The 23772-nt window shown below is 44.0% G+C and overlaps 2 protein-coding genes across 2 annotated transcripts in view; both read left to right on the top strand.

Annotated features, from left to right (window-relative positions):
• ZNF418 (zinc finger protein 418) overlaps positions 1-6199 on the top strand; it is a 36133-nt gene extending 29934 nt beyond the window's left edge. The window contains exon 7 of the mRNA XM_054541274.2: positions 6112-6199. The gene's annotated coding sequence lies outside the window, so the exon portion shown is untranslated. The remainder of the gene's footprint in view (positions 1-6111) is intronic.
• LOC103888721 (zinc finger protein 417) lies at positions 315-15717 on the top strand. Its single transcript, XM_009233242.3, has 3 exons — positions 315-1954; positions 6112-6238; positions 8232-15717. Exons 1-3 carry the CDS (start codon positions 1922-1924, stop codon positions 9800-9802), a joined length of 1731 nt encoding a protein of 576 aa, XP_009231517.3. The 5' UTR covers positions 315-1921; the 3' UTR covers positions 9803-15717.
• The last annotated feature ends 8055 nt before the right edge of the window (positions 15718-23772 follow it).

The following is a 23772-nucleotide window of genomic DNA, read 5'->3' as shown; positions in this document are numbered from 1 at the left end:
TGTTCAATTAATTTGAATGCTACAATGATTGGTGAACCCCCCAAATTTGAGACAAGTCTCAGTTAATTTAAAAAGTTTATTTTGCTGGCTAGGCGTGGTGGCTCACGCCTGTAACCCCAACACATTGGAGGGTGAGGCAGGCGGATCACGAGGGAGATCGAGACTATCCTAAACAAAGTGAAACCCCCGTCTGTACTAAAACTACAAAAATTGGCGTGGTGCCACGTGCCTGTACTCCCAGCTACTCGGGAGGCTGAGGCAGGAGAATCACTTGAACCCGGGAGGCAGAGGTTGCAGTGAGCCGAGATCGTGCCACTGCACTTGAGCCTGACCAAAGAGCGAGACTCTGTCTCATAAAAAAAAAAAAGTTTATTTTGCCAAGGTTGAGGACACATGCCCGTGACACAGCCTCAGGAAGTCCTGCCGACATATGCCCATGGTGGTTGGGGTACAGGTTGGTTTTATACTTTTTAGGGAGACATGAGACATCAGTGAATATATGTAAGAAGTACATTGGTTCCGACCAGAAAGGCGGGAACAACTCAAAGCAGGGAGGGGATTTCCAGGTCACAGGTAGACAGGTAGAGAGACAAATAGTTGCATTCTTTTAATTTCTGATAAGTCCTTCCAAAGGAGGCAATCAGAATAGGCGTCTATCTCAGTGAGGAGAGGGAAGACTTTGAATAGAATGGGAGGCAAGTTTGCCCTGAGCAGTTCCCAGATTGACTTTCCCTTTAGCTTAGTAATTTTGAGGCCACAAGATTTTCCTTTCACAGATTCTATCAGCAGGAGGATTGTTTTCTGTAGGAATCACAGAGATTCAGCTTTGCACTCCTGCTTTAGGGGAGCACATCTCTAACTTCCTTCATTTGCCTTAGGCACTCTAATGCTTCTGAGGGCCTTCAGAAACATTATAACATAATAACGTTTATCAGCCTCTGCTTCCAGTGCAGGTATTTTGCGACTGAACGACTGTTTCAAACGGTGTGGTAATTTGGATTTTTAGCCTTTGGGAGAATCCTAAATAATAGTTTTAGCTTGAGCTCCCTATTATTTACCTTGAGCTCCCCGAAATCTGAAGTAGTATTTTTCCAAATTCTTGAGTGATTAGTTACAGACACTAGTCTCCAGGAATCTCAGTACGGCTTCTAAGGCTAGGTGAGACCCGTCCTCTGCCCTAGAAAGGCGACTTTTTTTTTGTTTTGTTTTGTTTTTTTTTTTTGTTTGAGAAAGAGTCTTGCTCTGTCGCCCAGGCTGGAGTGCAGTGGCGCGATCTCAGCTCACTGCAAGGTCCGCCTCCCAGGTTCACGCCATTCTCCAGCCTCAGCCTCCGGAGTAGCTGTGACTCTAGGTGCCCACCACCACGCCCAGCTAACTGTTTTGTTTTTTTTTTTTGAATTTTTAGTAGACACGGGGTTTCACCCTGTTAGCCAGGATGGTCTCCATCTCCTGACCTTGTGATCCGCCCACCTCCGCCTCCCAAAGTGCTGAGATTACAGGCTTGAGCCACTGCGCCCGGCCAGAAGGGTGCGCTTTTTAAGGAGAGCCGCTGACCTGATGGCGGGCTTTTCCTGCAGGCGGACTCTGGGTATCACCCTTTTTAGCGCCCTGGAAAGTAGGGAACTACATTACCCAGAAAGCTCTGCGTTAAACGACAGCCGGTCAGAGCCAATGAGCACTCGGAAAGAAGGCATTTCCACGTGTACACGTAACGTCTGAGGCTGAGACTTCCTGGGTCTCTAGTAGCGGTTGTGTATCGGTGATGTGGGTGTTTCCCCAGTTTGTGGCCCCTGAGTGCTGGGTGGGACCGCGGTGACTGAACCTAGAAGGTGGAGAGGAATCGTCCTCGGTGCCCAGAGGCGGCTCTGCAGCCCCGTGACGGCGACCACTGCTCCCGGGCCGTGCTCCCCCAAGTAGTCCGATGGCAGCGGCTGCGCGGAGGCACCCGACTCAGGTAATTGTGGCGCCTTCTGTGCCCTCAGGTCACCCCATCGTCACCCAGGTCCTAAACCAGCGAGGGAGCGGCTCCTGCTCACGGGTCTGTAGACGGTATCCAGCGTAGGGACACTGAGGCGCTCGCAGGAGGGGTCCCTGTGTAACTGTCCAGTGGGTTCACCTTGCAAGCTGCCTAGACAGAGCCGATTTATGAAGACTGGGGAATTGCGATGGAGAAATAGTAATTGACGCAGAGCCGTCCGGCTATTCTGGAGACAGGAGTTTTATTATTATTCAAATTAGTCTCCATTAACATTCCGGGATCAGAGTTTTCAAAATTAATTTGGCGGTAAGGGTTGGGAACTGGGGAGTGCTGATCCATCAGGTTGGAGATGGATTCATAGGGAGTTAAAAGTGAGTTTTTCATGCTGTTTTCTGTTCTGGGTGGGATGGCAGAACTGATTGACCCAGATTACCGGTCTGTGTGTTGTCAGCTGATCCATCCAGTGCAGGATCTGCAAAATACCTCAAGCACTGCTCTTAGGTTTTACAATAGTGATTTATCTTCAGGAGCAACTTGGAGCCAGAAGCTGCATGACCCCTAAATGGTAATTTCTAATCTTGTAGCTAATTTGTTAGTCCTGCAAAGGCAGGCTGGTCTCCAGGCAAGAAGGGGTTTTTTTCAGGAAAGGGCTATTATCAATTTTGTTTCAGAGTGAAACCATGAACTGAATTCCTTCCCTAAGTTAATTCAGCCTATACCCAGGAATGAACAAGGACAGCTGAAAGGTGGAAGCAAGATGGAGTCAGTTAGGTCTGATTTCTTTCACTGTCATAATTTCCTCAGTTATAATTTTATGAAGCCGGTTTCACCTGTTTCTGACACCCGTGGGATGTGGTGGGGAGAGCAACAAGCACAGGGAGGGGCGCAGGCAATGGCCTGGAGATGGACGGAGCCGGGCGAATGGAATCTGTCTGGAACAAAGTGTGAGGTGGAGCTCTCCCTGGAAGAGTAAGCAGACCGAGGGCTGTGCATTCATCGTGAGGATGCTAGAAGCCATGGAGAGTTTTGAAGAAAGGAGGGACATGATCCAAATCCAGGCTTTTAAGGTTTCCCAAAGGACATTCAAAGGAAGAACATCATAGAGAGGATGAAGACTTTGGGGTCTTGGGAGGTTGAATCCTTTTTGTAGCTCACATAGGTGGTAGAGATGACATTTTGCACTGAGACGGGCAGGTCAGACAACCAGCCGTAGGGTTACCTGGTTCCGGAGACAAGAAAGGATTCAGGGAGGCCTGAGCTTATCAAATCCCGTGACATGTTTGTAATGTCTGCCTCTCCCCTCAGGCACTCCTGGCTACAGAAGCACTTAGGGAACCCACACAGTAAAGTGGAGGGTGTTCAATCCCCTCATTGGTCCTGACCCCATCCACAGGTTCTCTAGCTTGTGGTGCCCTGGGACTCTTAAGTGCCATTTTTTCAGTCCTTTGATCCAAGGACCCTGGAGAATCTCTAAAGCCAGGATACTAAGGCCATGGCAGGTTATATGCAAGTGTGCCCATTTCTGTCAACCAATGTAAACACTCTTGTAAGATTAACCCAGGATTTGCTACCAGGTTGTGAAATGCTTAGAGATAAAACAGATCAAAGTCAGGAGGTGATATTACCACAGTTCTATCTGGCTACAGGCTTCATCTGGTTGGACCTTGGTGCACACACTATGGGTTGAGGGAAGAGAAAGAAAGGTCAGAGATAAGGTTCCTGCCATAATCCAGGTGAGGGTTAGTGGATCAGATACGTGGCAAATCACATGAGTCTGGATTCAGGATTCACTTTTTGTAAAGAGACAGCTAGGTTTTCTTTCCTTCCTTCCTTTTTCTTTCTTTCTTTTTTGTGGAATTTCGGTCTTGTCGCCCACGCTGGAGTGCAATGGTGCAATCTCGGCTCACTGGAACTTCTGCCTCCCAGGTTCAAGCGATTCTCCTGCCTCAGCCTCCAAGGTAGCTTGCCACCACACCCAGCTAGTTTTTGTATTTTTAGTAGAGACGGGGTTTCATCATGTTGGCCAGACTGGTCTCGAACTCCTGACCTCAGGTGATTTGCCTGCCTCAGCCTCCCAAAGTGCTGGGATTACAGACATGAGCCATCACGCCTGGCAGACAGCTAGGTTTTCTAATGTGGATGATAAGGGCATGAAAGAGGAATCAGGCATGAGCCCAAGGTTTTTGATCTTAGCACCTGTAACCATGGACGCTGCATCAGCTGATATGAAGTTGGTATTGACATAATATTGACTGTGGATATCAATAGTGTTGTTTTGGCATATGAAGAGTCAGTGACCAATAAATGGTGGCATCAAATGGATAACTAGACATACAGGATGGGGTATCTGGGAGGGTGTTGATACTGGAGACATCCAATATATGAAAACTAATAGGTGAACTACAGTAAGTTAGTTATGGGTCCACTTAGGAAGACATGCTTCAGATTTTGGTGGTAAATCTTTTCAGGGGCCAGGAAGGTGTGACTACAGGCTGAGGAGTGGATCTCTTACTTACGTCCCTGAGTGATGTTATTGAGCTTCCTAAACACCTGAGAGGGTGTGAGTGACCATCATGGCAGGTGTATCAGACAGTAGAGTTTGGAAGGGGACATAGACATCTGAGGAGAGAATAGACAAGAGATAGATGCATGCACAAGCATAGGAGTAAGGAAGATGACACTTATGCCTGAGTTGGTGCCAAGTTGTAACTATTTATCACTGTCTGGACTCATAAAAGTTTCGAGATGACTTTGGGAGTGCCTGGGGAGTTTCGTTCAGCCCGGTGCATATGGGCAGTGAAAAATATGCTCATCTGTGATAGTAGATTTGGTTTGGTTCACAAATCCAGGGGCTGGGCTTTAAACAGCATTAGATGGACAGAGGAGGGTTGCTACAGCTGAGGTCTCAGCTGGTGCAGCACAAAAGTGAAATAGGGCCATGGATATCTGAAGCCACATGTGGTTCTGTGTGGCTATGGAGTCATTCCGGGAGACATTCACAGGATGATTTGGGATTACCACTGCTATTGTAAACCATGGAAATTCTGTGTTAATATTGGATCCTGTTTGTATTTGTCAAGCATAGTCTGGATGCTTATCCACATTTTGGTATAAGGCCAGAATTGAAGGCCCAATATGATGTGTCACTTTGACATCTTGTGATAGTGGGACAACCTTAAAAGGTGTGAATACAAATCTCATTCCCACTCTGCTCTCTTGAATAACGTATCCTAGCCTAACAGCAGGTTTTATAAAGGTGATAAGGCAGGGTTCCAGGTTTTTATATTTTGTGGTGGGTTTCAATTCCATCCCTACCACCAGAGTTATGGAAACAAACCATTGCATATTCCCAAGGGAATCATGGGCCGTTATACCCTCTTCATCTTGTGAAATAATTTTATTTGTGGGGGCTGGGTACAGTGGCCCACCCCTGTAATCTCACTTTTGGAGGCCAAGGCGGGTGGATCACTTGAGACGAGGAGTTCAAGACCAGCCTTGCCAACATGGTGAAACCCTGTCTCTACTAAAAAAAAAAATACAAAAATTAGCTGGCTATAGTGGTGCATGGCTGTAATCCCGGCTACTTGGGAGGCTGAGGCATGAGAATCACTTGAACCCAGGAGGCGGAGGCTGCAGAGAGCCAAGATCATGCCACTGCATTCCAGCCTGGGTGACAGAGCTAGACTATGCCTCAAAAAAGACCCCAAAAAACAAAGTTCTATTTGTGGGGATGCCAGAGAGAGGCTGATGGTGGGGAAAACTCAGGTAGGGGTGACCATGGGCATGTGTCTGTGCAGTATAAAGAATGATGTATGTTTAGAGAGCGAGTTTGTCCAGTGGGCTCAGGCAGCTGCCCTGGGCTTTACATGAGCTTGGATATCGCTATTCAGAAGGAAATTGACCTTTTTATGTCAGGACCTCAGCATGGATACCTATTTGTCCACTTACTGCTTATTGCTGATGGCAATTGACCAGTGGGCCCATGAAGAGACAAAGGCACCAGTGGACATGGTTTCAGCTCTGCGTTGGGGACCTTGGGAGGAGGATGGGCAACGGTAGGTGTGTGGGGGAGGTGGGTTGTGGTACCTCAGCAGAGGGGCTGTTTGTGGTTTCATCTGTCACTATCATGGCAGGGCACTGTGACCTTTGAAGATGTGGCTGTGAACTTTTCCCAGGAGGAGTGGTGTCTTCTTAGTGAGGCTCAGAGGTGTTTGTACCGTGATGTGATGCTAGAGAACCTGGCTCTCATATCCTCGCTGGGTAAGTTGCTCATGCTCACCTTTGTGACCTGAGCTAGTGTTACTTTTCCCCTGTTTTTCATTGACAGGACTGTCTTTCTCACTTAAGGAGCCTGGACACAGGTTCCTTCTACACTTCTCTGTGTAAGTTGTGTGGTTGGTAGGAGTAAGGTGTGCGTATTGCCTTTTCCTCTCCTTAAGCACTTCCAACACCTCTGCTCCAGGCTCCCAGGGAAGGAGTCAGTGTCAGGAGTCTTATAGGCACCTAAGTGTATCCACTTTGCCTGCTCTCTGGCTATCAGGTGACTGTCCAAATCGGTAGCTCTTGTGTGCCCAGGTTCTATTAACACTTCCTTCCTCTATCTGACAATCCTTCGTGCCTCCCTGTGCCAAGAATTACCTTCATTGACATTGTCACTACCTACATAGACCATAGACTCTTCTTGCAAGACCCTGCTTAGGAATTCTCTTGTAATACTTAGCTTACTCTCCTGTGGGCTGTCAGGTGCTTAGTTGTCCTGAGCTAGTGTTGGCTGTTCATCTCTGCTGTCTCTCCCTTCATACTTATATCATCCAGTCATATGTACCGGGGGTGAGATGGAGAGTCCTCCGTGTTTGACAAGATGTGGTTCAATTCAGGCTCATCACGATAGGCTCAAAGGGAACCTGTCCTTCAGGAGTGCCATGCTGGGGGAAGGCATGACTTCAGGGGTTTATCCAAATCATACCAGAAACCATTTATATTTGCCAAGTATTTTTGTGGCAATATGAGTAAGGCACACACTATTTGTCCTTTTCTCCCCATTGTTGAGAGTTTCACACTTGTTAGTTCTCTACCTTTTCACTTCTACTGTGATATCCACCCCAGCACTAATACTCACATCTCTAGACTCCACATCTCACCCATTTTTCTTGTGCTTTCATCTGCAGTTATCTCTGATATTGGTGTATCGATTACGTATTAGGAAGTATATGCCCTATGTTAAACCATCCATGACCACCCTCTGCTGTGTTGTACTCATGTTTTCTTGGTCTTGACATATGCTTCTATATATATTTTTATTTTTATTTTTACTTTTTGAGATGGAGTTTCACTCTTGTTGCCCAACCTGGAGTGCAATGGCACAATCTTGGCTCACTGCAACCTCTGCTTCCCAGGTTGAAGTGATTTTCCTGCCTCAGCCTCCCAAGTAGCTGGGATTACAGGCCTGTGCCACCACACCTGGCTAATTTTTTGTGTTTTTAGTAGACACGGGGTTTCACCGTGTTAGCCAGGCTCGTCTCCAACTACTGAACTCAGGTTATCCACCTGCCTTGGCCTTGCAAAGTGCTGGGATTACAGGCATGAGCCACTGCGCTCAGTCCATATGCTTCTACATAGCACTTACATGTCATTAGGAGATAAGGTCCCGTACACAACTTGTGTTTAGAGGAAGGAGCTGTGGACCCTGCCTCTACTCCCTGTGTTGCATGTATGCTTGTGCTCTTTACGTTATGAGGCCTCCTGGATTCTGTGACCTTTATAGCCCAGTAATGCTAGGCAGCTCATTCTTCTTTTTATTATTATTATTATTATTATTATTTTGAGATGGAGTCTCTCTGTTATCCAGGCTGCAGTGCAGTGGTGTGATCATGGCTCAATGCAAACCTCCACCTTCCGGGTTCAAATGATTCTCCTGCCTCAGCCTCCTGAGTAGCTGGGATTACAGGTGCCCACCACCACATCCAGCTAATTTTTGTATTTTTAGTAGAGATGGGGTTTCACCATGTTGGTCACGCTGGTCTTGAACTTCTGACCTCAGGTGATCCACCTGCCTCAGCCTCCCAAAGTGCTGGGATTACAGGCGTGAGCCACCGCACCCTGCCAGCAGCCCCATCTTCAACTTGAAGCCAACATTGTGTTCCTGCAAATATTTCTATAGAATAATTCCTCAATTTGTGAGACATACTTGTGGGTGGGCTGTGCCTTCCCATTAGAGGTACTTTGCACTTGACCAGCATTTTCTTGCTTTCAGGTTGTTGGTGTGGATCAAAAGATGAGGAGGCACCATGTAAGCAGAGAATTTCTCTACAAAGAGAGTCTCAGAGCAGGACTCCTAGGACAGTTATTTCTCCTAAGAAGGCTCACCCCTGTGAAATGTGTGGCCTCATCTTGGAGGATGTTTATCACTTTGCTGACCACCAGGAAACTCATCACAAGCAGAAGCTGAACAGGAGTGGAGCATGTGGAAAAAACTTGGATGACACTGCAAACCTTCATCAGCACCAGAAACAGCATATTGGAGAGAAATTCTACAGAAAGAGTGTCAGAGAAACGTCGTTTGTAAAGAAACGTAAGCTCAGGGTGTCACAGGAGCCATTTGTCTTCCACGAGTTTGGGAAGGACATTCTGCCCAGTTCAGGATTGTGCCAAGAAGAAGCCGCTTACCCTGTAGAGAAGACAGACAGTGAAACTACGCATGGCCCACCCTTTCAGGAGGGAAAAACTAATTACAGGTGTGGAAAATGCACAAAAGCCTTCAGCACCAAGCACTCAGTTATTCCACACCAGAAACTTTTCACTAGAGATGGATGTTATGTGTGCAGTGATTGTGGAAAATCCTTTAGCAGATATGTCAGCTTCGGTAATCATCAGCGAGATCACACTGGAAAAGGACCTTATGATTGCAGAGAGTGTGGGAAATCTTATAGTCGAAAGAGCAGCCTTATTCAACATCAACAAGTCCACACTGGAAAGACAGCTTATCCCTGTGAGGAATGTGGGAAATCTTTTAGTCAGAAGGGCAGCCTTATTAGCCATCAGCGTGTTCACACTGGAGAAGGGCCTTATGAGTGTAGAGAATATGGGAAATCTTTTGGTCAAAAGGGTAACCTCATTCAACATCAGCGACGTCACACTGGAGAGACAGCTTATCACTGTGGGGAATGTGGGAAATCTTTTCATCAGAAGTTCTGCTTTATTAACCATCAGCGTGTTCACACTGGAGAAAGGCCTTACAAGTGTGGAGAATGTGGGAAATCTTTTGGTCAAAAGGGCAACCTCGTTCAACATCAGCGAGGTCACACTGGAGAAAGGCCTTATGAGTGCAAGGAATGTGGGAAATCATTTAGGTACAGATCCCACCTCACTGAACACCAGAGACTTCACACTGGGGAAAGACCTTACAGTTGCAGGGAATGTGGGAAATTATTTAACAGGAAGTATCATCTTCTTGTTCATGAGAGAGTTCACACTGGAGAAAGGCCATATGAATGTGAGATATGTGGGAAATTATTTGGTAATAAGAACTGCGTGACTATACATCAGAGGATTCACACTGGAGAAAGGCCGTATGAATGCAGTGAATGTGGGAAATCATTTCTTTCCAGCTCTGCACTTCATGTTCATAAAAGAGTTCATTCTGGACAAAAGCCTTATAAGTGCAGTGAATGTGGAAAATCCTTTTCTGAATGTTCCAGTCTCATTAAACACAGGAGAATTCACACTGGAGAAAGGCCTTATGAATGTACCAAATGTGGAAAAACATTTCAGCGAAGCTCTACCCTCCTTCATCATCAGAGTTCACACAGGAGAAAGGCCTTATGAGTGCAGTGAATATGGGAAATCTTTTGCTGAAACATCCCATCTCATTAAACACAGGAGAGCTCATACTGGAGAAAGGCCTTATGAGTGCTGTCAATGTGGGAAACATCAGAATGTCTGCTCTCCTTGGTCTTAAAAGACTTTGCGTTGGAACGGAGTCTCATTCTGTCACCCAGGCTGGAGTGCAGTTGTGCAATCTTGGCTCACTGCAACTTGGGCCTCCCAGGTTCAAGTGATTCTCCTACCTCAGCCTCCCAAGGAGCTGAGATTATGAGTATACAACACCATGCCCAGCCAAATACTTGGTTTTCAGTACCACAAGAGCTATGAGCTGGTTGTCCACTTCATGTGGAATCATAAGTGTCCCCAAGTGAGAATACATATAGATTACCAGGCAGTAAAACAGTTAAGATGCCACCGTAGCTTTCTTTCTATTCAACATCTTTCTAAGGTTACCTTACTACTTCTTTTGTTCCAAGTTTGTATTTCCTCAGAGTTCTCACGTATGGAAAGGATACACACTTTGTAGAAACAAGAACTTTATGTTATCCAAGTTCTAGGTTAGCCATGAGCTCCAATTACCTCAGAGCTCTGAGTCCTCTACTCAATACCCGTTGAGATTTATGTGTTCTGAGGCTTTTGTCTTCTAGCTACTTATGTCATTCTCCATGGGTAACGTCATTCATCCACATTAACTAATTTCCTCAATCCAAGCTCTTTTCTAGAGATAATCTCCAGTCCCTGTGCAGACACTGTCATTGCACTTTCTGCTGAAACGGTAGTTTCTTGCCAGCAAGGTGAGATTATGGAATCCAGAATTTTTTCTCAGGGGCCACATGCCCATTTCCCCACTTGCATGAATGTCGACACTGCAGCCACTGTTTTGTCAGTAAATGTGAATTTGTCAAGTAATCACTTTTCCCAGGGAAATGTCCCAATCAGAAGAAGATTATCTGGGACACCGATACTGACAGGGAGATGGGACATTCTGAGGGACACGGAGGCAGGGTACCACCTCCTCAGCTTCCCTGAGGGCTGCCTAGAATCTCTCTGTTTCCTCTCACTCTGAATTATTCTTCCTCTCATGGCTGACCAAACACATGGAACCTCACAAAGTCCATTGTAAGAGCTTTATCTTTGTGAAGTGAAGAACATGAAGACAGTTTCAATCAAAGTTATTGAGTGGACACTTAATGTCTTTATAACATTTTTTAGATATGTGTTTGTTTTTTGGGGAGCATAATTTGCAAATGGAATCTCTGTTATTTTACTGAGGTGCTTCATGGATACAAGAGTTAAAACTTCCTGTCCCATTTAGTGAAACAAAAGGTTAAGAAATGTGGATAAAGCTTGTAAGTTAGAAATGGCAAGATAATCAGCTATATGAAGAATCTCAGCTGGGTGTTTTGGCTCAGGCCTGTAATCCTAGCACTTTGGGAGGCTGAGGTGGGTGGCTTACAAGGTCAGGAGTTCAAGACCACCCTGGCCAATATGGTGAAACCCTGTCTCCACTAAAAATACAAATATTACCCAAGCATAGTGGTGGGTGCCTGTAGTCCCAGCTACTTGGGAGGCTGAGGCAGGAGAATTCGTTAAACCTGGGAGGTGGAGGTTGCAGTGAGCCGAGATCACACCACTGCACTCCAGCCTGGTGACAGAGCAAGACTCCGTCTCAAAAAAAAAAAAAAAAAAAAAAAAAAAAAAAAAAAAAAAATCAATCCCTAAATGTTAGTTTTATAACAGCAGGTTATATGGGCTTAGATATTATCCCTAAAAAAAAATTTTTTTTTTTTTTGAGACCGTCTCACTCTGTCACCCAGGCTGAAGTGCAATGGCATGGTTTTGGCTCATTGCAACCTCCACCTCCCAGGTTCAAGTGATTCTCTTGCCTCAGCCTCCCGAGTAGCTGGGCCTATAGGTTCCCTCCACCACGCCCAGCTAATTTTTGTATTTTTAGTAGAGATGGGCTTTCACTATGTTAGCCAGGGTGGTCTCAAACTCCTGACCTCATGATCTACCCCCCTCAGCCTCCTAAAGTGCTGGGATTACAGGCATCTGCCACCGCACTCGGCTTATACCTAGAAATCCTATGATAGCATGATGTGTAGGCACCTAAAAGCGTGGCACTTGAGAAATGTGAATAAAAGATTGTAAGTTACAAATAGCAAGGTACAATCAGATGTTAACAGTCTCAACCCCTAAATGTCACCTTGTATTACAGCATGTTATATAAGCACATATAGATAGGCACATACATGAAGTAGTGATACTTCATTCTCAGTAATATTTTTCATCCTTCTCACTGGAAAGATCTTTGATGATTTTTAATCAACATAGGAGTTTCAATGATATCTAGAAGTTTAAAAGGGCTTGTTCAAACAAATTATGACCATACACCCTGAAGAGTGTGTTTCTGTCTCTTGTGGTGTAAATTTTTATTTCATTACACCCAATTATGTTCCCACAAAACCTTTATAATTGGGAAATTAAGGAGCCTTCCTCGGAAATGGAGGTTGCAATCAGCTGAGATGGTATCACTGCACTCTAGCCTGGGCAACAGAGCAAGACCCTGCCTCAAAAAAAACAAAACTTTTTTCTTCATAAACTACAGTTGATATAGGCAAAACTTTCAGTACTAAGCAATTTTAGTCTCTGCAGGCTCTTGTCTTGAATTAATACAACTTTTGTTAATTCTCTTATGAAGTTAAATCTTCCTGCTTGTATGCAACTTATATGTTGAAATTTTTTTTGTACAAAAGATTCATACATCTTTCCTGTTTGAAATTATTTTACCATGCTTCATCAATCTAATGTTTGTTATTTTTATTACACCAGTAACTTCCTCATTGTGTTGAATCTGAAAGTGGCATAGAAATTGATATGTACCTAGAAATGTTTAGCCAGTCGGTGTGTATTTGATGTAGCAGTTTTTTCCTTTGAATCACATACTCTAAGAGAAGTAACTTCCTCTTGCTAACCTCTACTTTGCCTAAGTGATGAATTAATCCTCTTTAGATGATTATAGTTATCTTTTCAACACTTAGCAAGAAAGAATCTATAAAGAAGAACTATAAATCTGTAAAGAATTTTCCCAGCCGGGCGCGGTGGCTTTGGTTCAGCGCTTCTCAGCCTTTTGGCTAAGATCAAGTGTGAGACGCAGTTTCACTCTTATTGCCCAGGCTGGAGTGCAATGGTGAAATCTTGGCTCACCGCAACCTCCACCTCCCAGGTTCCAACGATTCTCCTGCCTCAGCCTCCAGAGTAGCTGGGATTACAGGCACCCACCACCACACCTGGCTACTTTTTTATATTTTTAGTAGTGACAGGATTTCACCCTTTTGGTCAGGCTGGACTCGAACTCCTGACCTCAGGTGACGCACATGCCTTGGCCTCCCAAAGTGCTGGGATTACAGGCATGAGCCACTGCACCCAGCCCCCAGCATCATTTTCTTCAGAGAACATTCGAGCATTCTTCATGATGGCTGGGCTTCTTTTTTTTTTTTTTTTTTTTGAGATGGAGTTTCACTCTTGTTGCCCAGGCTGGAGTGCAATGGCACAATCTTGGCTCACCACAACTTCTGCCTCCCGAGTTCAAGTAATTCTGCCTCAGCCTCCCGAGTAGCTGGGATTATAGGCATGCACAATCACACCCGGCTAATTTTGTATTTTTAGTAGAGATGAGGTTTCTCCATGTTGATCAAGCTAGTCAGGAACGCCCGACCTCAGGCGATCTGCCCGCCTTGACCTCCCAAAGTGCTGGGATTACAGGCGTGGGCCACCATGCCCAACGATTCCTGGGCTTTCATTGGGTATTAAGTCTACAAACAGCACCTTCAATTTAAACTGTCAATTAAAGTTCTTAAGATTTAGGAAGTGATGGAGCTTGGAAAGTTATGAGATTACAAAATCCCTGAAAGTCCATTAGAAAAACCACAAGATGGAAAAAAATATAAACCAGGCCACAAAGAAGCTTCAGAGGTCCCTGCTGGCCCAGGGACAGATACCTGGCAGTGTCCAGCATCAAAGTGAACATGATCTGCTTTCAAAGGCAGGGGCTTAAAGCGAGGGTGGTGTGGGACTGGTGGAGGCAAAGTGTTGGGGTGATCAGACCCAACACCAGGTCACTGGGGCTATGAAGTCTGGCAGAATCAAAGGAATGAGACAAGACAAGAGTACATAGGGTGGGTCCCAGGGGCCAACACCAGTATGGAGTCTGTGAAGGCCCTGAGCTCTGGGAGCCCACACTATTTATTGGTAATCAAACAAAGAAGCAGGCGGAGAGGATGTGTGGATGTGGGGGTAGACAGGTGAGGACGTGGGGGTGGAAAGGTAGCGGTGCATCAAGCGTAGCTGTGATGGCTTAGCATATACTCTGCTACTTGAGATAAGGGAGAATAGGTTTTTCTAATTCAAGATACAATCAATTTATGATATTGGGAGAAAAAAGTGCAAGGGGCCAGTGAGTCTGGACACATTCCAAAGGCTACAAGGGGTTTTATGCCCTGAGCGCTGGGTTCTTTCCAAGCCACAAGGGGTTTTATACCCTGGGCTTAGATTGTAGTGCAGCAGGGTAGCCTTCCACCCTTTGGCACAGAGTTTGGTGTTCCAAAGGTCATGAGGGGTTTTAGACCCTGGACCCAGGACATGTTCCAAGACTCTTTTACATTATGTCAGAAAAACGAGCCCTGCCTCAGCCCTTCTGCCAACATGTCTCCCTTTTTTGTCCTGCAAAACCGCCACAGCTATCATTGCTTGTTCTCGGCAGCGGCTTTCTCTCCAGAAGCGGTTTCCACATCTGTAGACTAAAAGGAGACAGCACAAGCACATAATTATTAGAACAAAATTTACAAGTGTAGAGTTTCCAGTGGTCTTAATCCATTTAAGAGGATTGATTGCAGACAACCCATTGGCTGCCTTGCTTAAAATACCAGTTCCAGGGAGCAGGGCTAAGTGAGCCTGAGAGGCTTCAAAAACCTGCTCTTTTACTTTTACAATATCAAGGGTGAGATTTTCCTCTCTGCCCACTAGATGGCATTAATTCTTTCCCATTGTTCTGTTTCATTCTAACTATGAGGAGTAATGCAAAAATCAGATGTATTCCAGTCACATTGCATTTGAATTCTAGTTTCTAAACTTATGATGCAATCCCCCATCCAAGTTACTGTCTGAGGGAGATCATTAATTTGACTAACTATATTTTGATCTATTTGGGCTTGAGAGCTCCATAATTTCATAGAATTCTTTTTCCATTTATCAACAAATTCAACAGTTTGCACAGATGAGTGTAAAGCCACACTAGTTACTGCAGCAGTAGTGGTAACCGCAATGAGGCCAATTATAGCAAATATAAGAGCAACTATAAATCTTTTTGAATGGGATAAGAGTTTTTTAAGGATCTCAGTTATAATGTGAATGGATGGTGATGCCTCCCATGGTCTATTTAGAGACACAGGGATCCAAAATCCCTCTCTGGCCCTAATTAACAAGATAGTTTGATTTTTATCAAGATTGTGTTAATGCAAGTAAACAAGCGACATTCCTGGCAGGTGATAAAACGGGTATTTATGTCGAGTAATATTTCTGGCTGGGCGCGGTGGCTTACACCTGTAATCCCAGCACTTTGGGAGGCCGAGGTGGGTGGATCACGAGGTCAGAAGATCAAGACCATCCTGGCTAACACGGTGAAAACCCGTCTCTACTAAAAAAAATAAAAAATAAAAAACCACAAAAAATTAGCCGGGCATGGTGGCGGGCGCCTGTAGTCCCAGCTACTCGGGAGGCTGAGGCAGGAGAAAGGAGTGAACCAGGGAGGCGGAGCGTGCAGTGGGCCTAGATCCCACCACTGCACTCCAGCCTGAGGGACAGAGCGAGACTCCGTCTCAAAAAAAAAAAAAAAAAAAAAAAAAAAAGAGTAATATTTCCTACTGCTAACATAAAAGGTGGTCGGACACAACTTTGAATCCAAAAGGTCCTGTTAGAAAGAAAAGAGAGAACATATTTATCTTTACCTCCCTCCCCTTTATACTTATTATATTTACCCTCCCAAATTTTGATTGAACTTTTAGCCATAGCTAATTTCCATAATTCTGAATGTTCCTGTCCTATGGCAGGAGATATCATTTTTGGAATAGGGGTGACAATGCCACCAGGGCTCCATATAATAGGGACATCAGCTTCCATCTGAATATACTGCATATGGTTCTCTTTCCAATGATTCCATCAGCTTATTTTATAAGAAGGCCCTCCGGTGCAATTTTTCTTAAAAATCCCCCTAGGGGACCAATCAATGATGATTCCATAGGAATTATTTTGTAGCACCCCAGCCTTACTTGCTACACAATTTCCCCAATGCCAAGCATCCACACCTTCAAACCAAACTCTATTTTGTTTACATTCGAGTTTGTCTGGACAGAACTGCTGAGTTTTAGGGCTGGAATGGTTATATTTTAAACTTTGCCCTGAAATCATATGTAAAGTAGCCTGTGATTTATTTTTCCTAGGGATTACTGCCAACCATACTTGTGTGCCAATTTGTAAGCATCCAGCAGCAGGTCCTAGGCATATTGGAGGATATTTATATCCTATTGATATATTCATTTTCATCCCTTCCTTATTAGGATGCATTGGCCCTCTGTTATCCATGGGCTCAGGCATCGAGGTTCTGTCATTGTTGTTCACCTCAATAATAGGGTCCATCCAACTCACAGACCTAATTAAAGGAGGAAATGGGACATATGTCCAATAAGTAAAATTTTGAGTTGCTCTTACAGTAGGGAGGCTTACTGCCACAGTAAGTACCACCATCATAGCCACCATTAGGTTACTAGTTGTTTTTGATTTGTTCTGTGCTCTCAGATTGTCCTCTGCTATCTGTGTCAGTTTCTTGATTTGTCCCCATGTTGGAGGGTCTGCTTGGTGAGTATTCTTGATCTTTTCCTTTGTCTCTGAGATGTTCATTCATGCCATCACTCGTATAGGGAGTTCTGGCTCTTCCCAGAGTCCTCTCTTCCTGGTGTGGCTCATGATAGATCTTCAGATGTTTGGTGGGCACCAACACAGGTACCTGATTGTCACTTGGAGAGACACAAGCAAATTCTCTTCCCCATGTAATTATTTTTCCTTTTTCCCAACTCTTTGTATGTGCATCCCTCCACCATATATCTTGTCTGGCATTTTTATTTTCCTTTTGTCCTGTTAAGTGTTGTTCAGCTGCTGTCATGGGCTGATCCTTTTGTAAATTTAAAAAATTTAGTGTTAATAAAGTGAGGTGTAATTGTATATGTAGGGTTTTATATACCTGGTCTCCCTCTTTCTGTTTTTGTAACTGAGTTTTTAAGTTCCAATGAGCTCTTTCAACTATTTCTTGTCCTTGTGAATTATATGGAATACCTGTAGTATGAGTAATATTTCACTGCTGCTAAAATGCAGCCATGGCTGCCGGGTGCGGTGGCTCATGCCTGTAATCCCAGCACTTTGGGAGGCCGAGGTGGGTGGATCACAAGGTCAGGAGATCGAGACCACTGTGAAACCCCGTCTCTACTAAAAATACAAAAAAAAAATTAGCCGGGCACGGCGGCGGGTGCCTGTAGTCCCAGCTACTTGGGAGGCTGAGGCAGGAGAATGGCATGAACCCAGGAGGCAGAGCTTGCAGTGAACCGAGGTTGGCCACTGCACTCCAGCCTGGGTGACAGAGCAAGACTCCAGCCTGGGTGACAGAGCAAGACTCTGTCTCAAAAAAAAAAAAAAAAAAAAATTGCAGCCATGGCTTTGCTGCAGTACTCTGGGCCATTATCAGTTTTGTTTTTTTCTGGGATTCCCATAACTGCAAAGCAAGAAAAAAGGTAAAGGTTTTTTAACATGAGCTGTAGCTTCCCCTGTTTGGTATGTGGCCCAGATAAAATGTGAATAAGTATCTACTGAAACATGAACAAAGGACAGTTTTCCAAAAGTGGGAATGTGTGTTATGTCCATCTGACAGATGGAATTTGGAGATAGACCTCTAGGGTTAACTCCTGCTCCCTGATGTGGCAGATGCAGGACTTCACATGCAGAGAAGTGTTTTACAATCTCCTTAACCTGCTTCCAGGATAAGCCGTATCTTTTTCTGAGGCCTGCAGCATTAAGATGCATTAAGGAATGGAATGTTTGTGCATTGGCAAAAGCTGCAGAAACCAGTGCATCCGCCCTTTGATTAAGTTAAAAGGACTAGGGATGTTAGTATGTGCTCTCATATGAGTAATATAGAAAGGGGAATGTCTTTGTTGTACTGCTTGTTGTAAAGAATGAAATAAAAGATTAAGTTGTTCATCAGTCACATTGTGAATTAAAGCACATTTAATATTTTGTGTGGTTTGCACCACATAAGCTGAATCAGAAACAATATTAACTGGCTATTTAAAAGTTTTCAGTACTGTAATTACAGCAATAAGTTCAGCCCTTTGAGCAGAAGCAAAGTCAGTTTGAAAAACTTGTTGTTGAGGTCCCACAAATGAGGCTTTTCCATTACTAGACCCATCAGTAAAACAGTAATGGCCCCTTCATTAGGGGCTTTTGAGTAATAGAAGGCAATATCCAGGATGTTAATTTTAGAAATGGAAATATCTTAGATTTAAGATAATGATTATCAAGAATGCCAACAAAACCTGCCAAATAAACTTGCCATTCCTGGGAATTAATGTAAGTTTGCTGAATTTGTTGTTTGTTTAATGTAACTGTAATTTGATTTGGATCATATCCCATTAACTTCATTGTGCGCAGCCTTGCTTGTCCTATTAGTACAGCAATTTGATTTGAATACAGAGTAAGTGTTTTGGTTGTATTGTGAGGTAGAAAAAGCCACTCAACCAGATCATTCTGTTGAACAATAACTCCTGTAGGTGAATGTTTAGTAGGAAAAACTAAAAACTGTAATGGCTGCATAGGGTCAATTCATTTCACTTGTGCTTGTTGAATTTTTTCTTCAAGTAATTGAAGTTCCTCTAATGCCTCTTTGGACAGGGAGCATTTACTGTTTAAGTTAGAATCACCTTGTAAGGTAGAAAAAAGGTGAGACATAGCATAGGTAGGAATGCCTAAAGTTGGACAAATCCAATTAATGTCTCCTAATAATTTTTGAAAGTCATTTAAAGTTTTTAAATTATCTCTTCAAATTTGAACCTTTTGAGGCTTAGTAGCACTTTGTTCTACCTTCATTCCTAAATATTGAAAGGGAGTAGAAGTTTGGATTTTATGGGGGGCTATGACTAATCCTGCTGCAGTTATAGACTTTTCTGTTTGTAGCATAGTGTTAATTCCTCCCTAGTTTCAGCTGCACATAAAATATCACCCATGCAATGGATAATATAACATTTTTTAAATTGTTCTCTAACTGGCTTAATAGCTTTTCCAACATAAGTTTGACAAATAGTTGGACTACTTAACATGCCTTGTGGGAGTACTTTCCAATGGTATCTGCTGGTTCTTTGTTATTTATAGCAGGAACAGTAAAAGCAAATTTTTCATAATCTTGGGTAGCTAAAGGAATGGTAAATAAGCAATATTAGAGGCCAGTATTTTGGGATCATTGTTGGAGAGGGCAGCCCTTGTTGCAGTGCACCCATGGGTTGAATTACAGCATTAACAGCCCTTAAATCTGTTAACATTCTCCATTTACCTGATTTTTTCTTTTTTTCTTTTTTTATTTTCTTTTTTTTGAGACAGAGTCTCGCTCTGTCACCCAGGCTGGAGTGCAGTGGCATGATCTCAGCTCACTGTAAGCTCTGCCTCCCTGGGTCAGCCATTCTGCTGTCTCAGCCTCCCCAGCAGCTGGGACTACAGGCACATGCCGCCACACCTGGCTAATGTTTGTATTTTTAGTAGAGACAGGGTTTCACTGTGTTAGCCAGGATAACAGGTCAATCTCCTGACCTTGTGATCCACCCGCCTCAGCCTCCCAAGTGCTGGGATTACAGGCATGAGCCACCGCATCAGGCTGATTTTTTTCTTAATAACAAACAGGAGAATTCCAAGGAGAGAAAGTAGGCTCTACGTGTCCCTTTTGCAATTGTTCCTGTACTAATTCTTTTAAAGCCTCCAGTTTTTTTCCTGTTTCAGCAGCCATTGCTCCACCCAAACTGGTTTGGCAGTTAACCAAACAAGAGGAATGGGAGCTGGAGGCTCAGCAATAGCCACTCCTAAAAATGATACCCTAATGCTGCTCGATCTGTTTGCCCTTTTAGTTCTAAAGATTCTGGTTGGTCACTTTCATTCTTTCCTAATCCTTTTCCTGGGAGATATCCCACTTTTCTCATCATTTGTTTACTGTTATTACTATACTGATCCATAGGAATAGATATTTCAGCACCCCATTGTTGCAATATGCCCTTTCCCCATAAATTGACAGGAATAGGTGTAATAATAGGTTGAATTGTCCCTTCTTGGCCATCCGGCCCTAGACATGGCAAAATTAAGGAACTTTGAAAAACTTCTGAAGCAGCTCCTACTCCAACAATACCAATGGATGCCTTTTGTTTGGGCCAGTGTCAGGGCCATTGATTTAAAGCAATAATAGAAACATCAGCTCCAGTATCTACTAACCCTTCAAAGTCCTTTCCTTGGATGGTTACTGTATAAATAGGTCTGTTATCAGACATTCAATTAACCCAATATACAGTTTTTCCTGCTGGGTTAGTACTACCAAAGCCTCCTGTTCTTTTTACAGTGCTGTTTCCCAGTTTTGTATAAGGTAACAGCAACAACTGAGCAATTCTTTCTCCTGGGGAAACAGACCACAGTGTTGAGGAACTAACAACTAGTTGAATCTCTCTGGCATAATCAGAATCAATTATTCCTCTATGTACAGTGACACCTTTTACATTTAAGCTAGACCTTCCAAGCAATAAACCAACTTTTTCTGAGGGTAAAGGGCCCCTAACACCCATGGGGACTTTCTTTGGTGGCTCCCCAGGAAGTAGGCAGATGGGAATTGTGCTGCAGAGATATACGGCAGCACTGCCTGCTGTGGTGGGGGACAATTGTATGTTTGTAAGGGCACTGACTGTGTGGATATGCCTTGGTTTGTTGAGGGACCTGAGGTGGGCCCCTCTTCCCTTTTCCCAAAAGAGGTTGTCCATCTTTACTAAATTTAGAATGACACTCTTTTGTCCAGTGATTGCCTTTCTTATACCGGGGGTATACATCGGGACTTTTCTGTTGATTGACGATAATAGTTTTTGCCTTTTGATTTCCTTTTCTACATTCCTTTTTTGTGTGTCCAAATTGCCCACAATTAAAGCAAAAGCCTGAAAGATGGGGCATTTTTTTTCCACCTTTAGTCCAGCCATAGCTTGAGCTAAAAGAGTAGACTTGTGTAAGTTACCCCCAATGCCATCACAAGCCTTAATATATTCAGCCAAATGAGCCTTCCCTCTCATAGGTCTAATAGCATTTTGACACTCTGTATTAGCATTTTCATATGCAAGAAGCTGTATTACAACATCTTGAGCTATTTTGTCAGTTATGGCCTTATTCACAGCCTCATGGAGCTGAGCAATAAAATCAGTATATGGTTCTTTAGGTCCTTGTCAGACAGAACTGAAAAAAGGATATTTTTCTGCTGTAACATTTATTCTCTCACACGCCCATAAGCACACAGTGCATAACTGAACAATGGCAACATTCTTGATTACTGCTTGATTTTCTAATTGACCCCAATTAGGACTGACTCCCATTAACTGTTGAAAGGAAACAGGCACAGGTGGCTGTGCTTGTGTTTTTTCCCTTGCCTGAGTTTGAGCTTCATCAGCCCACCAGGTTTTAAACTGTAAGTACTGAGATAGAGTGAGAACAGATTTTGTTAAAGTATCCCAGTCATATTTTATCAATCTATTATCATGAGCCACATTTTTTAGTAAAGTTTGTACAAAAGGAGAATTTGGCCCATATTGACTAATGGCTTGCTTAAATTCCATTAAAAGCTTAAAAGAAAACGTGGCCCAACTAGCTATATTTTGCCTTCCTTGCTGGGTGATAGTAACAGGAAATTGCCATGCTTCAAGGTCTCCCTCAGCTCTAGCCTTTTGAATAGAATTTTGTATAGCACCACCAATTGCTCCAGATTTTAATGTTGCAACTACAGAAGCAGTAAGTTTTACAGCTAATTCATCTTCTTGCCCATTATGGGGAGGGGAAGGAGGTGGCCATTCACTTAATTCAGTAGGTGGAGCTGACGGGCTAGTAAAACATACCCTTTTCAGTTTCCCTTTCTTAATTTCCTCTGGTTTTTGCTCCTCGCATTCAGAATCTGAAGTTAGTTTTTTACACACTTGTCTTCCTCATCTGAATCTGTCTCGTCATCTGTTTGAAATGGCTCAAGAGCTGCCTTTATCAATGCCCACACCAACCAATCAGAAACTGGAATTTTGGCTACTTCTTTATATGCCTTTTTAAAATCTCTGCCAATTCTTTTTTTTTTTTTTTTTTGAGACGGAGTCTTGCTCTGCCACCCAGGCTGAAGTGCAGTGGCACGACCTTGGCTCACTGCAAGCTCCACCTCCCAGGTTCACGCTACTCTCCTGCCTCAGCCTCCCGAGTAGCTGGGTCTACAGGTGCCTGCCACCACGCCCAGCTAATTTTTTTTTTTTTTGTATTTATAGTAGAGATGGGGTTTCACTGTGTTAGCCAGGATGGTCTCAATCTCCTGACTTCGTGATCCGCCTGCCTTAGCCTCCCAAAGTGCTGGGATTACAGGCATGAGCCACCATGCCCAGCCAAATCTCTGCCAATTCTTTCCCATTCATCCAACTCCATAGTCCCTAGTTCTGGGAACCATGGGCAAAACTGCTTTACTGTACTAAAGAGTGTTAATAATTTCTGAGTACTAACTTTTGTTCCCCCTCTCTGTAATAAATGCCTTAGAAAGTTTAAATAAGCAGAATGTTTGCTTTTATTCTGTCCCATTGTTACCCTGGTTTTTCCAAGCACCCAGCTTACCCACCGAGCTTCTTTCAGTCATCCTTGGGTGTCCTCTGGTGATGCGTCCTCCACTTCCACATGCTCTAGCATTCCTTCACCAGGGTCTTTGTAGCCCCACATTGGGATGCCAGAAATGTTGGGGTGATCAGACCCAAAACCAGGTCATGGGGGCTAAGAAGTCTGGCGAAGTCAAAAGAATGAGACAAAAGAAGTTAAGAGTACATACGGTGGGCCCAGGGGGCCAATGCCAGTATGGAGTCTGTGAAGGCCCTGAGCTCTGGGAGCCCACACTATTTATTGGTAATCAAACAAAGATGCAGGTAGTGAGGACATGCAGATGTGGGGGTAGACAGGTGAGGACCTAGGGGTAGAAAAGCAGCGGTGCATCAAGTGTAGCTGTGAAAGTTTAGCATATGCTCTGCTACTTGAGATAAGGGAGAACAGGTTCTGATAATTCAAGATACAATCAATTTATGATTTTGGGAGAGCAAGGAGCAAGGGGTTAGCGAGTCTGGACACATTCCAGAGGCTACAAGGGGTTATATGCCCTGAGCCCTGGGTTCTCTCCAAGCCACAAGGGGTTTTATGCCCTGGGCTTAGATTGTAGTGCAGCAGGGCAGCCTCCCACCCTTTGGCACAGAGCTTGGTGTTCCATACTCAGCAAGGGGTTTTAGACCCTGGACCTAGGGCATGTTCCAAGACTCTTTTACATTATGTCAGACAAGTGAGCCCTGCCTCAGCTCTTCTGCCAACATAAAGGCTCTCCCCATCCCCACCTCGGTTTTAGGTAGGGCTTTTAATTTAACCCAAGGACATCTCTCAACTTGGACAACAATTCATCCCTCAACAGCACCTCAAATCTGCTATGGCTTTGCAGCGCAGCAGAAAGAATATTTGATATGTAATAGATAAAAATTTCATCCAAAAGATTAAAACATTCTTGCAACTCCTCCAATACCAATTCCTATTCTAAAGTGAATCTATCACTTGTGCTGTTGATACTTGACCATGAACTTAATTGG

This window comes from Pongo abelii, chromosome 20 (genome assembly GCF_028885655.2).
Source record: "Pongo abelii isolate AG06213 chromosome 20, NHGRI_mPonAbe1-v2.0_pri, whole genome shotgun sequence".
Taxonomy (NCBI): Eukaryota; Metazoa; Chordata; class Mammalia; order Primates; family Hominidae; genus Pongo; species Pongo abelii.
Note: the sequence above shows the minus strand (reverse complement) of the source record. Positions and strands in the feature narration are given on the sequence as shown.